The sequence below is a fragment of the Stomoxys calcitrans genome, chromosome 2, assembly GCF_963082655.1.
Source record: "Stomoxys calcitrans chromosome 2, idStoCalc2.1, whole genome shotgun sequence".
Taxonomy (NCBI): Eukaryota; Metazoa; Arthropoda; class Insecta; order Diptera; family Muscidae; genus Stomoxys; species Stomoxys calcitrans.
This window is the reverse complement of record NC_081553.1, coordinates 149,008,194-149,024,028: the sequence shown is the minus strand read 5'-3', so window position 1 is coordinate 149,024,028 and position 15,835 is coordinate 149,008,194. Positions and strand designations below refer to the sequence as shown.

General features: G+C 39.2%; 1 protein-coding gene across 5 annotated transcripts in view; it reads right to left on the bottom strand.

The window, feature by feature from the left end:
• LOC106084621 (tudor domain-containing protein 1) overlaps positions 1-15,835 on the bottom strand; it is a 787,010-nt gene that overhangs the window by 101,745 nt on the left and 669,430 nt on the right. For all 5 annotated transcript variants that reach the window (XM_059361948.1, XM_059361946.1, XM_059361947.1 and 2 more), the window contains exons 9-10: positions 2,124-2,243; positions 636-2,067 (exon numbers count right to left, since the gene is read on the bottom strand). In XM_059361948.1, the coding sequence (XP_059217931.1) occupies positions 636-2,067; positions 2,124-2,243 (1,552 nt within the window). The remainder of the gene's footprint in view (positions 1-635; positions 2,068-2,123; positions 2,244-15,835) is intronic.

Here is a 15,835-nt window from a genome sequence, read left to right as displayed (position 1 = left end):
TGCCGTTCTGAGTACGGACGGCAGCGGAAAACAAGTGCCTATTGCCATTATTGTAACAATCCAGAGCATTCAACACTTATGCATCGATGCTACACCTGCACAGATAATATGTTAGACGAGGAAAAATGTACACACAAATAGTATTTTAGGTTTTTTTCATATAAAAATAATAATTTTTCAAGATCATTAAATTTTACAATTTTTGTTTGTTTCTATTTCGAGATGAGCTTAATGATCGTAAGATGCAAATGGAAAAGGAAAGCCAAAGATAGCAACACACAGCAACCACTATGGGACGCGTTTCGTCTTTGGTTAGAAGACTTTTCAACTTTCTATCTGTAACAAATTACACTTCTTCCGTACTACACATTTAACCGAAAAATATTGTAAACAATGTGGAGTATATTTGAAGTTATATGAGACCTAGAAGTTTACATTATAAATACAGGTAAATTTTAATTCTGTGTATTGTAAAAGGCACAGCGGAGCGTGCTGTGGTGGGCTAGTTATTATTATATTTCCAAGAGATTCGGCACACTTGCAAAATAATTTCATTTTGCCTATATGGCAATACATATATTAATTTGAACATATGGATGACTCGAACGGAATTCAATTAAATAGTTAAGACTTACCGTTAAGCAATGTATCATCATCAAATGTTTTAAACCATTGGTTTAATGTTATTTCGCCTTCTTTAAGCTCCAGTTCTTCGATTCTTTGAAACTCTTCCGACATATCTATCGTTTCAGCGTTAAATGCTAAACCACGATCTACTAAAACGCGGCTGAAATTCGTAAATTTCATTATGCTGGGAGCCAGAGGATCGGCTGTCTTTGTTGTTGAACCCCATAAGACCACTGGAAGGGATGGCATACCATTCAACCGTTTGCCTCTCAACGAGACTGAAAGCGACTCAAATGTCTTGATTAAATATGTGAAAAATTCGATGGATGATTGGGACCACGATTTGACACCACCGGCGGGTCTGATGCCTGCCAAATGACAACAATAAACAGCATTAGCCACACGATCTAACTGGGAGTCAATCGGGAATATTTGATCTGCGGAAATTGAGCGAATAGTAGCACCAATGTCACGCAAGAAAACTGAATATGTTGGTTCAGTGTTAAGATCTCGAGTTGTAGCAGTAACAATGCCGCGATACCATTCAAAGTTCTTCTGAAAAGACGCAGGCAGAGAGGAACTTTCATATTTGCTATACACCAAACAATGTCGGCCTCTCGGCCAATTACGTTTCTCTTTGCTTGATTTTGCAAGATCATTATTCATAAAGCTGAATTTCTGGTTCTGACTCTCTTGAATTTTAGAATGAAATTCATTTGTGCCTTTGGTGAAATCAGATAACTGAATATAAAATTCACCAGGATGCACAATATGGGTCACGATAATAGAAGAACGTTTTACCAATATCCTGTCATATTCTTGAGACTGTTTTGAATTGGTTGACATAGAGCGATGATGCCATTTAGATTCGTAATCTAAATTTTGAGGAGGATTCTGAGTACTAAAATTCTTGAAATAGTCGATTGCTTGAGTTGTTTCTCCTGTTGAGATGCCGTGTTTATTCCTTACTAATGCTGCCCCAATATTAATATCCAAGTTTCGTTTACCAACATACAATACAACTCCAATTTCGCTCTCTTTTATGTACTGAATTTCCATTCTTAAACAGGGATTTGCAGCCATCTGCTTGAAGTCTTCAATAGCTGCTGCTGAGAAGGAATAAGAATTCTCCTGCATGGGTTCAATATCGACCAGTGTGCATCGAATGGCAAACTCTCGTTTCTTGCGAAACTCCTCGGTTAGGACAAAGGCCTGCCTCCAGTTTATATCAAATCGCTGACCTTCGTCGACTAAGCGAACTTTTATGGATCCCTCATCCTTAATCTCTTCAATTGCGGCGCGATGCCATGTTTCGTTGAGAAAAACGACGCAACACATTTGCATTAAAGGCAAGTAGATTTGTTGATGATTGTTTATTTGTGGGCCGTAGAAAACATTTAAATCATGAACAAGACTTGCCTTGTCATGGACCGAATCTTCCTACATGTAAATACTAAAGTTTTAGAGTGAAATATTTGTTTATGAATGACGCTTACCTTTATAACATAAAACTCCTGTGGTCCTAAAGCATTCAACATATTGACCATAAGTACTTCCCCCGCACGGAAAAAATTTTTTGGAATTTGATCATCAGATTTAGCCGTTGCAGAATATTTCTATAATTATAAATTAAATTAATATAAATTATTGTTTTGTTACTAGTTACATCTAATATCTCTATATTTTTCTTTCTTCTCTATATACACAGAAAAAAAAATTGGTCGAAAACTAAAGATTTTTCTTTATTCGCAAGACCTAAGCAATAAAAACGAACCAAGGAACCAAAACTCAAAAATAAAGATGCTATCTTTACATTTAATTTCTTATTTACTTACGGACAGAATCATCTGTTTCGCTGATTGATTCTTGTTTTGTCCAATTATGACAAAAAAACTAAACATTTAAAGACGCTCCTACTTGTAAGGCTATTTTCAGTCTTTAACTAAATTTCAAAGATATTTTGGCCTTCATTTTTTCTTTAAACACAAAACAACGCAGCCCCAACCAACGCAGTGGCAGTCTCATCTGCATCCACTTCATCTTAAGTCGGTAACAATAGTTATGTAATATTAGCCACAGCAAAGGTAGTCATCAGATCTCCAAATGGTGCTTCATATGAGTTCCGGGCAGTACTGGATTCAGGCTTTCAAGTGAATATTGTGAAGGAAAGGCTCATTCGAAATTTATCTCTCTCACCAGTGGAAGCATCGCTATGCAATGATGGTGTTGTAAAGGACCAGAAAAGAGCAACTCATCGCATAAACGTTGAAATGACATCAAGAGCTCTGTTTCTCTGCAAACTTGGAAGCTTCCGTCTTTTTTTTTTCTTTAGTCTCACGCAACATGAACTATAAAACTTGATGATAATTTTCCAACACTTTAAAATACTTTTCTTGGCTGGATTATGGGTAGGCAAATCCGACAACACAGCATTGCCAGTCAGTCAACAGAACCAACGTGTGCAATATTTGATAGTGACACATCACTAGAAACTGTAATTGAAAGAAACATGTGCAGACTAGCGTAGACAACCGATTCATCGTCAGCCTTCCATTTCGTGAAAACCCTCAGGCATTGGGCCAGTCGCAAAATTTACCCTACAATCGATTCATCAGCCTTGAGAGTCGACGACAAAAGAACCCGAGATACGTACACAATACGTACTTTTTATACGCGAATATGAAGAACGTGATGAACCCGAAGTATTTCATTCCACATCATTGCATGCCGAAACCCGACTCCATTACAACAAAACATAAAGTGGTGTTCGACGCATCAGCTAAAACATCAGCTGGATTATCCTTGAACGACATCATGTACACTGGGTCAGTCGTGCAAAGCGATCTGTTCCCAATCTTACTCAGGTTCCGATTGCCGAGATTCGTCTTCACGACTGACATCGAAAAAATGTATAGGCACAAACTGCTAGATTTCACCAATCACCAATATCAGGTGATCATTTTGAAGGAAGATCCAGCCATGCAGATTAATTGCTACGTGCTGAATACGGTGACATATGGCACAAGGGTAGCTCCATACCTCCGCTTGGTTCAACGATGCTGAAGGATAACTTTTATGTTGATGATGGTCTCGGCGGTTTAGACAACATGCGCACCGCAACTGAAACTCAGAAGTAGCTGGTGCAGATCTTGAAAAAAATATGAATTCCTTTGAAAATTTATTTTCATATTTTTTTTGAAAAAGTGGTGTGCAAACCATCCTAGCCTACTGAAAGACATACCGAAGCCTGACCAACAAATGAGCCTTAATGTAGATGATTAGAATAACTCCCCTATTGTAAAAACATTAGGACCGTTTTGATTGCCTCAAAATGACATCTGCATCAAGGTGAAACTGAAACTGAACGAAGTTTGGACAGTCTCAAAACGAACAGTTACATCCGAGTTGGCAAAACTTTTTGATCTACTTGGACTCATCGCTCCTGTCATCGTTGAGGCAAAGATATTCATTCAGGAATTATGGATTCCTGCTTGACTAACTTTCAGACAAGATTAGAAGAGTTTAACCGAGTTCAAGGTACCGTGACACATCTTTAAAGACGATATCTCAACAAAATCCCAGCTGCATGTATTTGCTGACGCATCTGAAAAGACTTACGGTGTGGCTGCATATATTCGTGCTGTTCTGAGGGATGGACGAGTCATTGTTCGATTGCAGTGTGCAAAATCAAGGGTGGCTCCTTTAAAGCCACACATGCTACCTTGACTTCAGCTATGTGCCGCTGTGAAAGCAGCTGAACTCGCAAACAAGATAAAAAGAGAGCTCGATATACAGAAGAACCCAATATACATTTGGACCAACTCCAAGATTGTCTAACATTGAATCAATGTACAGTCTTCGTCCTACAAGACATTCGTGGCCAAAAAAAAAAATATATGCTATTCAATCGTTAAGCATACATAAATAATGGCGCCATGTAAGGTCCAAGGACAATCGAGCTGAGTACTATCTCATGGGCTACATGCAACCAACTTGCCGAAACATCACCTCCGGTTCCATGGCTCATTCTTTCTTCATGGGAATGCATCAATATGGTCACAGAAGGTTGACTCAAGGTTGCCCATTGCAAGTGACATTGAGAAGAAGGTGCCGCCAGTAACGGCAGCTGCAGTTGAAGATGATAACCTGATTTACAGAATTCCGCATAAAGGGTCATTCTTGGGCAAAAGTCAAGGATTGCGAAGCATTTAAGACCCACACAACCCTCACTTACATTGAAGAAATTGGATGAAGCCTTGGCTGTTATTGTTCAGAAACTACTAGAATCAAACAACTTCAAGAACACGATTTAGGCCAATCAAAGGAGAGATAACAGCACGATCAGTTGTGCAAAAATGCGTCCGATGCATAAGAGCGCAACCAAAACTGTATCAACAAGTAATGGGTAACCTTCCACAGCCCCGAATAGTTCCTGCTCGACCATTCATTAATTCAGGAGTAGACTACTGCGGACTCTTTTGGATCCATCACAAGGTCAGGGGTAAAAAACCCACAAAAGCTTACAAAGCAGTTTTTTGTTGTTTTGCAACAAAGGCTGTGCATCTAGAGTTGGTATCTGATCTGACCACAGATTCATTCATTGGTGCACTGCCAATATATCTACTTAGATTATGCAACCATCTTCGTGGGAGCCAAGAACCAATGGGCAGAACTAGCTGAATACATATATTCAGACAAGGCAAGAGAAACCATTAGTTTCGCGTCCAGTTCAAAAGGAATGTTTTCATTTTATTCCACCCTGAGCCCCTCACTTTGGGGGTTTTAACAAGCCTCTGTAAAGTCCGCCAAACATTTGTTGGTACGCAGCGTTTCCAATGAATACTTAACCCACGAGGAATAAGACATAGTAATTGCGGAAATAGAAGCTATACTGAATTCACGCCCGTTGACATCCATTTCGAATGATCCAAATGACCTAGAAACATTAACCCCTGGTCATTTTCTCATTGGCTAGGCACTCAAGTCGACAGCCGTGTGGAAACAATGAAATGTATTAACCCATTTGAAGCTGATATCCCACTTAAAACAACAATTTTGGAAAAGATGGTACCCATAATATTTAACAAAAACGCCACAAATGGAGAACAAGGGCTCCCAATGTTAAATTTGGAGATATGGTCATCATTAAAGACGATAATCTACCTGTAATGAAGTGGCCATTGCGGAGAATTTTTCATGTCCACTCTGGTGATTATGAAGCCGTGAGAATTGCTTAAGTAAAAACTGCTACCGGAACGTTCGAACGACCAATTCATCGACCCTGTTGCCGATTGAGAATATCATTGAATCCGACATCTGATTGAGCCGATGAAATTGATAACAACGAAACTGAGCGGAAAAGAATCAGATTGCCTGGCAAACACCTATTCACGACCCTTTTAGCACTATTGTTAATTCTTCCCATCGTTTCCGCAAACCAAATATATATTACAAGATTCGGAAACAAGATAGGAGTTCACTCCGAAGAAATGGGAACGACGAGAATTGCGACAAGTCAATGGAATCTTGTTGTATAGTATGACTTATCAATGTACTGGGCAGATACTACGTTTTAATCTGGCGAGATCAGCACATTACAACACTTGTGCAGCATGGTGAACATGAATAAGGCTTGTCTCCACATTGTAGAAGACCTCCAACATACCAAAGAAGACCTGATTTAGAAAACAGATTACTCATCAAATCATGACTGATGTCCATCATGGGAAGATCAATAAGCTGTTACTAACTCCAGCGCAACATCAGACCGAGATGAAACAGATTAAGACTCACATACCAAAATCATTAAGGCTGCCGGTTTCTGATGACGATTTATTGGATGGGAAGGGTGGACTTACCGATGATCACGTAGTGTTTACTATATCGCTACGTTTGGTAGAAACTGATGACTTTAAGCTACAATATTTCACCTTACTCCAGTACCCAACCAGATAATAGACTCATTAGCAGTATTAAATATTTGTAACCCAAAGTTGGCGGTAAACATCGAACAAAGAGGTTATTTTCCAGTTGCGCAAGCACAATTACAGAAATGTGGTGTGATCAATAAAAATTTTGTTCATATGTTATGGTGTGTACCTACTATTTCCCGTTGACGACACTCCACACAAATGTATCATATATACCTTTAAAAGGCCAAAATCAATGGATGTAAGCAACTCTTCCAGATGTGCAAGGGGTATGCGAAAAGAATATCATACCTCTTAGCTTAGAAGGATCTGGAATTTTAACATTAAAGCCAGAGTGCATCCTTAAGCATGGGTTATCCACTTAAAAGGCCAACAGAATATGTATATCATCCGTTCTAAAATCATCAAACACCAGTCTTGGACATGTCGTAGGCCTTACCATTCCCTATCAGCAAAAGCAATCAGTCCTAAGTATTAGAATAGTTCGCCGAACTTTTATCCATTCAACTCAGGATAAGGTCTATAGAAGAGGCTAACAATGGGCATCACTACCATCACAAACATACCACATCGGTAGGATATGCAGAATTAATCATCGGTATAATCATCATTGTTATATTTATATCTACATGGCTATTATCCGAGAGGCCTAAAGTAACCATACAGCAGATTCAACCAAGCACCGATGAACCAACACCGTGCATTATCCTTATTTCCTTGTACTTTAAAATTGCACCCATTTCTTATTCATAAAGAGAAAAATAATTGTAAATACTAATTTCTTATAAATAAATGAAAACTTAAAGGATATTATACATATTGGCAAAACTCTCCAGAATTCAATTAGACTAAAATTTGTAAACTTACTCTTATTTTTTGATAAAACAAATACTATACCACTATTCCTGATAGAACCGATTGGAACTACCATAGCCCTCGTAACAGAAGTTACATAGACTTCTATACGGATGGTTCCAAACTTAACGACCAGGTGGGGTGTACTCTAAAGATCGAGAACTGGTCATATCGAAAAGCTTGCTCGACCACTGCAGTGTGTATCAAACAGCGATCCTTGCAATTAAGGAAGTGATAGAATGGCTAAGATATAATGCCAATCGTCGTTGGCATAAATATCTTCTCAGACAGCCAGGCAGCCATTAAATACCTGGAGAACGTATTTCTGAACACAAACACCGTCTTCGACTGTCGCATATCTTTCAATGAGATGGCTAAACAGTTCAAAATTCACCTGTTCTGGCCGGAACAGAGATATCCCAGGGAATTCTAAAGCAGAGACAAGGAACTGCCTTACATATTCCAGGGATACTGGAATCTGTGGGTATGCCTCTAGCGACGTAGCTAGAACCGAAGTCTCAGTCATTGTGTCCGTCATGACAGGTCACTGTGTAATCGGAAAACATGCCGACAAACTGAAGGTTGCTAGCAACTACTTTTGCAGAAGCTGTGAGGACACACACATCTGTGTGTGTGTCCCTAACTAGCAGTTAGAAGGAGTTACACTTTAGGTTCTCATTTTTTTGAAAAACTGTCTGACTTAGTGGATGTGAACATTCGAAAGTTACTGGGCTTTTTAAGGGAATCTGGATGGTTCAACGGCAGGAACTAGAAGGCTTCTTCCTTCTTCTGTTCCTGTGGTATCACAAAGGACGAAAAGGTGAGTCTGATGGCATACTGCCACTTAAACCTAACCTAACCTACTCTTATTTTATGAAACATATGAACATATGAAAACGAACTTACATTATTAATATTTCACATTTAATAATTATCTTATCACCATATTATATTAAGTAGCAGCTTTAGTGTTGTACATTAGAAAGAAATGATTGAGAAATTAAAATTGCTTCAACTAAACTGTTGAATAAGAAAACTGGAACATAAAAATTCTAATAAATGTAATTTATCTTTATATACACCATATATATCTCCTGTGATTGACATACTTTTGCTGAATGTTAAGAACATATAAACAAAATTTGTGCCAACAATTGAAGCAACCATAGTAATAAATGGGTCAATATAGGTCAATGGACAAATGGAGTCCTTGACCATTTTCGGCAACTCAGCAGTAATGGAAGTGCATTTGTAGTACATACCTAGAGTCAATACGTACACGTACACTGAAAATGGGCAGAGTGATCCCGCTACTGAAGCCTGGTAAAGACCCGAGTTTGGGGGAGTCGTACAGACCGATCTCCCTTCTCTCACCAGTGGCTAAGACGCTCCTCCCGAGCCTCGTAGGAGAATTTCCATTCGCCGAGCATCAACACGGATTTCGGAGACTGCACAGCACAACAACAGCTTTGCATGCCATCACCACACACATTTGCCGTGGCTTCAATCAACCCAGGCCATGTGATAGGACGGTCCTCGTGGCATTGGACCTATCGAAGGCATTCGACAGGTCAGCCATGCCAAATTATTTGAGGACATCGCCAACACGTCCCTCCAGCCAGGCCTTAAACGTTGGGTCGCGAATTATCTGTGTGGCCGCCAGTCATTTGTGGAATTTAGGGATAAGAAGTCAAAACACCGTAGAGTGAAACAGGGAGTTCCCCAAGGCGGGGTGATATCTCCGGCTCTGTTTAACCTCTACCTATCCTCCATCCCACCTCCTCCAGACGGCATAGAGATCGTATCATATGCGGACGACTGTACGATCTTGGCATCAGGCCCCCCACCCATTGATGACATCTGCGATAGGTTGAACGTCTACCTCAACGAGCTTGCCTCATATTTCGCTGCAAGAAATCTGAAGATATCCGCCACCAAATCTTCAGCCACACTGTTCACTACAAATACGCGTGAGGTGAATTCTGAGCTGACTGTGATGGTCGATGGAGAATTGATTCCGACCATCAAGTGTCCCAAAAACTTGGCGTCACATTTGACAGCTCCTACACTTTCTCCCCACATGCCACAGCAATCTGCGATAAAGTCAAAAGTAGAAACAAGGTCCTCAAGTCACACGCTGGCAGCACTTGGGGTGCAGACAAAGAAACCTTGTTGACCACGTACAAAGCAATTGGCCGGTCTGTGGCAAGTTATGCAGCGCCAGTGTGGTCACGTCAGCTTTGTGACACGCAGTGGAATAATATTCAGATCTGTCAGAATGCCGCCCTCCGAACTGCGACGGGCTGCCTCCTTAGTTCTCATGTGGACCACCTCCACCAGGAGACAAAGATCCTACCAGTGCGAAGACATAACTACATGCTGTCTAAGCAATACCTTTTGGGCTGTTATCGCAGAAATCATCCAAATCATCATCTTGTGGATAGATACCCACCGCCCAGAAGCCTTAAGGTAGATCTACATGATCTAGAGCGTGAGGTCCAGCGCTACAAGAGAGAACCTCTAGATCAAGCGGCATATCAAGCGGGTCTGAACAACATTCATGCAGACACGGTAGCAGACGCGTTAACTGGCTACCGGGTGAATGTAGTCCTTGGAGAACGACCGCCACCCATTGCACCCGAAGAAATCGACCTCCCCCGGCAAACCAGAGTGATTCTGGCTCAATTACGTTCCGGCAGATGCAGCCGCCTCAATTCCCACAGAGCTAGGATTGATGCCGACGTGCAAGATGTATGTCCCGGCTGTAACCAGGGACCGCACGATACACGTCACCTGTTTAACTGCCCGGCCAGACCCACTCGACTCAGACCCAGATCCCTGTGGACGCACCCCATCTTAGTCGCGGAGTTCCTGGGTCTTGACACTCAACAGAATCAAGCAGACGAAAGATAGTACACAATAAACTGCTACAACAACAACAACAACAACAACATACCTAGAGTCAATCAACTTAGTTTAAATCTGCATGCGTCTGCATAACTGCATTTAGTTGTTGAATTTGCCTTTACTTATTTTGATACAACTTTCGTATTAATAAGCATTTATCTTAGCCAATTACTAATTGCAAGAGTATATAAGCGCAAACAAACAAAAGGCCACTTGCCCATTTTTTTAAATGGGAGAAAAATTTCGGAAACTCAGGTAAGGAAATTGTGATAGTTTTGACGCATCGTTTAAACTAACAACCACTACCCCTTCTTGAATTGAATTGAGTTTTGTTTCTATGTTCTTAACAGCAAGGTAAAGGATTTATTAACCTACAATTTAAAATAAAAAATCCTTAGTAGAAAGGAAAATATCTTTCACTAAAGTAAATGTTGTTTAAATGTTGGAAAATTCAATGTTGGAAATATTTAAATAATGTTTTCTTATCTTACGCTCCGTGCGCAGTTTTTATGCTACTCTTCCTATCGGGTGGGGAAAGCACATCAGATATGACGGGTACGGCAGAAATAAAATATACTAAAAACTCAGCACAAGCAGGAGGTGTCCCGCTTGCAAAGATACTAATACGATGAGCCAAAGGATGCGCTCGCAGATCTTCAGAAGGTTTAGCATAAAAAAGATGCATAGAGGGTCGCTGGCAGCCCCAGCACTAGCTGCCGATGCGATGGCCCATTTCGTCATCCATGTAAACGATTACAGAAACATCAACAAGAAAATATGAAACTGATAACCCACCGATTTAAGTGATAAACGATGATCGAAATCTCCAAGGTTCTTTTTTTATGGTCATGAAATCCACCGAATAAATGGGGTCAGTCTTTCATTGCCACGAAGGCAAGACGAGCTCTTCTATCATACCCCTATCTTCACTCATAATGGCAAGACGAAATTCCGCAAGATATCTTTTGCACAATGCTATGAGCCAACTGAACCCGATGACGACAAAACAAAGGATAAATTTTATTCCCAACTCGAGTCTGTGACACACTCTCTACCAAAGGGAGACATTAATCTACAATCAATAATGGGAATGCGAGAACTAGGCGATACCAGGAGTGACAATGGCGACAGATTGATAGTGACTTTTGGTCTACGCTCAGCCGTCGTGAATAGCACTCAAACAAAAAGCACAAAGATGGACTTATTCCACCTAAAATACCCCGAAACCGCACAGGAATACAATATCCAATGCTTGGGTATTTATTGGATAAATACCAAAAAAGACTTTTTTTATATTTTTTAAATTTTTGATGATTCCGATCGCCCGATCTCCCGATATAGGGTATTAAGGCCATTTATTACCCGATTTCAACGAAAAAATGGCACCGTGAGCTCTGGTAGACCCCTACCCATTCCCGTCAAATGTGGTCCAGATCGGATCATACAACCAGAGAAAAGTTGATACCAAATGTGCTCATTTCAGTACCATACGGTCCGATCTGGACGATAAGCAACAGAAAGAGAAAGAGGTCTATCAAAACTCACTGCTTCAAATTTGATCAAAATCCATCCGATTTTGCTCCTTTTATAGAGTCAATACTCTATACACGGAAATCGGTCTATATGGCAGCTATATCCAAATATGGATCGATCTGGACCACATTTGACGGAAATGGGTAATAGTCTACCAGAGCTCACGGTGCCAATTCTTATTAAAATTGGTAACTCAAGATATCTGCAAAATCATAAATACCCAGCATTTGGGTATACATGAGTAAATACCCGGGTATTTGCCTAATTTACCGGTTATTTACCCAATTTACCGGGTAAATACCCTTTAGGTATTTACCCATCGCCCATTTCTATGTATGGAGACAGCCACCTCTATTATAAGCGTTGCAAGACGATCTCAAAAATGATGGATAAGCAACTAAATTATAGAGGAAATAAAACACCGGAAACGTCTACGCAGCGCTCTGCTTCGGTCAAAAACAAGTGTAACAAAAACCACAGCCAGGACGAATTTAGGCGCCTTCGCAAAACGCCTTGTTCGCAAAGATAAGCGAATATATTTTAATTTAATTATGAAAACGCAAAAAACGAATAAATTAAATATTTGTTTATATAAAGAGAAACCACATTGAATATACTCCTAAGGGCATTAAACTGTGATTGGTACAACCAGGCAGCAATCCCTGGGCAGAGCTAAGGACAACAACAGGGAGCACTCAACAAAGTTTGGAGATGCAGTGACTTATGTGACTCTCGTATAAGACAAAAGTCAGAATCTTCAACTGCAGTGTGAAATCTATTATATGCCTGTACAACTTGGGACTTGACACAAGGGACTAATCGCAAAATCCACGTTTTTGAAAATCGCAGCCCATGACAAATACTTCGAATTTTCTGACCAAACCGTATTTCAAATGAGGAATTGCAAATAAGAACAAACACCACCCCTGTCCATATTGCAATCCGGAAAAGAAAATGGACTTGGTTGGGTCATATCCTACAACGATCGCACGATGATACAGCGAGAAATGTCTTAGACTGGAACCCGCAAGCACAACGATGGAGGAGACACCCCAGAGACACATGGATCCGCTTTAGCAAAAAAAAAGAGAGTTGAAATCAACCCATATAAAGTGGAATCAAGCCAATGTCTGACCAACGATAGAGTTAGATGGAGAAAGCTTGTTGATGCATTTCTTTTTTGTAATCTATATAAAGTATTCCAATTGCAAATAAAAGACTTATATAAAGTCGGACCACGATTATCCGGGAATCGATTATTCGGGAACTTCCATTATCCGGGATAGACAAGATATTTTTGAATTTTTGTCATTGGTTCGATTATCCGTAATAACCTCCATTATCCGGGAGTATAAACACACTTTGCCATTTTGTTTGAATAACAAATTAAAAATAAATCGAAGATGGAAAATATATCTGTTTGTGGATATCAAAATTTAAAAGCCAGATGAACTAAAGTGGACTTTTAAAAACGGCTGGTTGCAAAAGTTTAAAAAGCGACAGAAATTCACAAGCATAAGGCTGAAGGAGAAAAAGCCTCACTTGACTTTGTAGTTGTCAAAAAGTTTGTCGAAAATTTATTTCATTGGAAAAACTAGGTTGAAAATAAGTTGCGGATATTAATCCGCCCCATGCCACTGTGCACATACGTCTAAGAAAAACTAAGCAATAAGACAAATTTATAATGGACATCAAACCATTTTGAAGTGTTTGCAATAAAGCAGTTTGTTATGCCGAGATAGAGGAGTAATAGATGGGCAAAGAAGAGGCTAACTGCCGTATTGTGTGCTAATGCTGTTGGAACTGTCAAGTGCAAGGCGTACATTTTTCGATTGGACGAACGATTTTACCATAGAGGATCGCTCAGGTGTAATAATGCTTCCCAATTTGCCTTTTTGTCCGATGGTGAAATGACATATGCCACAGATAAGACTCAGAAGGAAAATAGTTCAGATGGAACTGAAATTTAAAGCAATTTAACTATCTTTAAAAGAAGCAATGCACGTTAACACAAAATTGATTTGACTTCTTGGAGAGTCCTGGTTTCTCTGGCATATCAGACCAAGGCAAATGTTATTAAAAATATGTGTAAAAACTGTAAAAAATGATTACTCTATTATCCAAGAAAATCGATTTTCCGTAATGCCTCCGGTCCCGATCATCCCGAATAGTCAATGTCCGACTGCATATGTATATTCATTAGGGGGATGACTTTTTTCCATAAAAATTATTTCCTGTTACACGAATGAATGAAATTTTGCCTATCAACGTTTATTTCATTTAAATATTTGAAAAGGACACGCACAAACCACTGAGAAATTATATATTTTTGTAAAAAAAATATTTTTTTCAAAAAATACAATTCCAAAACGGAAATATGTGCCAAATCTTATACAGTGTTCAGACCATAGCTTTTTTGACCAAATGACTCGATTTTTCTTTACAATTTATAAGGGCAAAACGACCCGTTTGCCACTGTCAAGAGTCATTCAAAGCATGTGAGCCCAAAAAAATGCCTAAGTTGTGCTAAATAAACATGGCTGTGTTTAAAACAATGTCAAAAAATAAAAAATTTATTGTAATTGTTCCCAAAAAAAAAATTATATTTTGTAGATAAAGCAAGAACAAAAAAAATCTTAAAAATAGTGCATATTAACATTTATGTTGGAAGAACTCACGAAAAACCACATAATTTATGAACAAAAAGAGAAATTGATCGTAAAAATCAGTTTACACACTTCGTTTCTATTAACAATCTAGTGAATGTAATTATGTTTGGAAAAACCGTTGACGACTTTTTTTTATAATTCTCAGATTTAACAAAAAAAAAAATGGAGAAACAAAAGGTTATGTTCTTTTAATAATTGTGATAGGAAACAAATAAGCTCTCATAAATATACGCTGAATTACCTTTTGGTTTTTTATTAAAAAAATGGAAAAGGAAAGTGTATTTTTTAATGATGTCTATTTTTTCGTTGGCTACCTATTGGAGACAATTTTGCAACAGAGACACACAGACACCACATTAATTTGAAAGTTTTGAAAAATTAGCTTACTCAGGTATATAGTCACCACAAAATAAGATGCGCCCATTTATAAATACCTATTAGTAATGTATTGAAAAATACGTAGTATTGTGTCATGTCATTCAAGAAGAGCTCATTTAGCACGAGAAAACCTGGACAAAAAATCTAGTCCAGTTTCAAGCACCAACAAGAAGATGCAACATGGCAATTGTTGATAGACCAGTAAGTGAATGAAGTCGCATGCCCCTGAAAAACTACGTCATCGGACGCTTCAACTTTCGTAAGTTTACTACCAAAGAACGGAGAGAGAGGATCGATCTAATAGCTAAAGGTTAAGTATCTATGGATGAGAACATTGAACTTACCGCATATATCTGATCAAAAGATTTGCGCAAATGTAACAAAACTTCTGAAAGAAAACGAGCGCTACAGAAATAAAGGAATTGAAGGAATTGTTTGACATAGCCAAGGTAAAAGACTAATGAATGTGCAGAGAAGATGATGACTTCTGCAAACTACAAGTTGAGAACAAAGGCCACTTTGGCCATTCCAGCGGCAAACCTGCGGTGCCAATACCACCCACCCATCCAAACGCAAGAGGGCAAGGCAGTGACTGTTTCCACATTTACCAAATCAGCGCTAATAACCAATGTTAGGTATAAGCCCAATACAAACCGGTGTTCCGATTGAAGGTCTTTCACCTATAAATGGAGAATTTGCTAACCGATTTTGCTGCAATTAAATAGGGTGAGCTGCTGAAATTAAACTCCTTTAGATTCTCCCCATATATGGTGCAGATCGGATTTTAATATTATTATACTTTAATTGGCTTTAGAGGTGTCTCCCACCACTTGATATTTCCATCGGGCTTTGGATCGTCCCCCTTACCGTGTACCACCGTGTTTGCCTTCAAAAAAGACTTCTTTGCTGGAGCTTCTTCATCCATTCTGACAACAT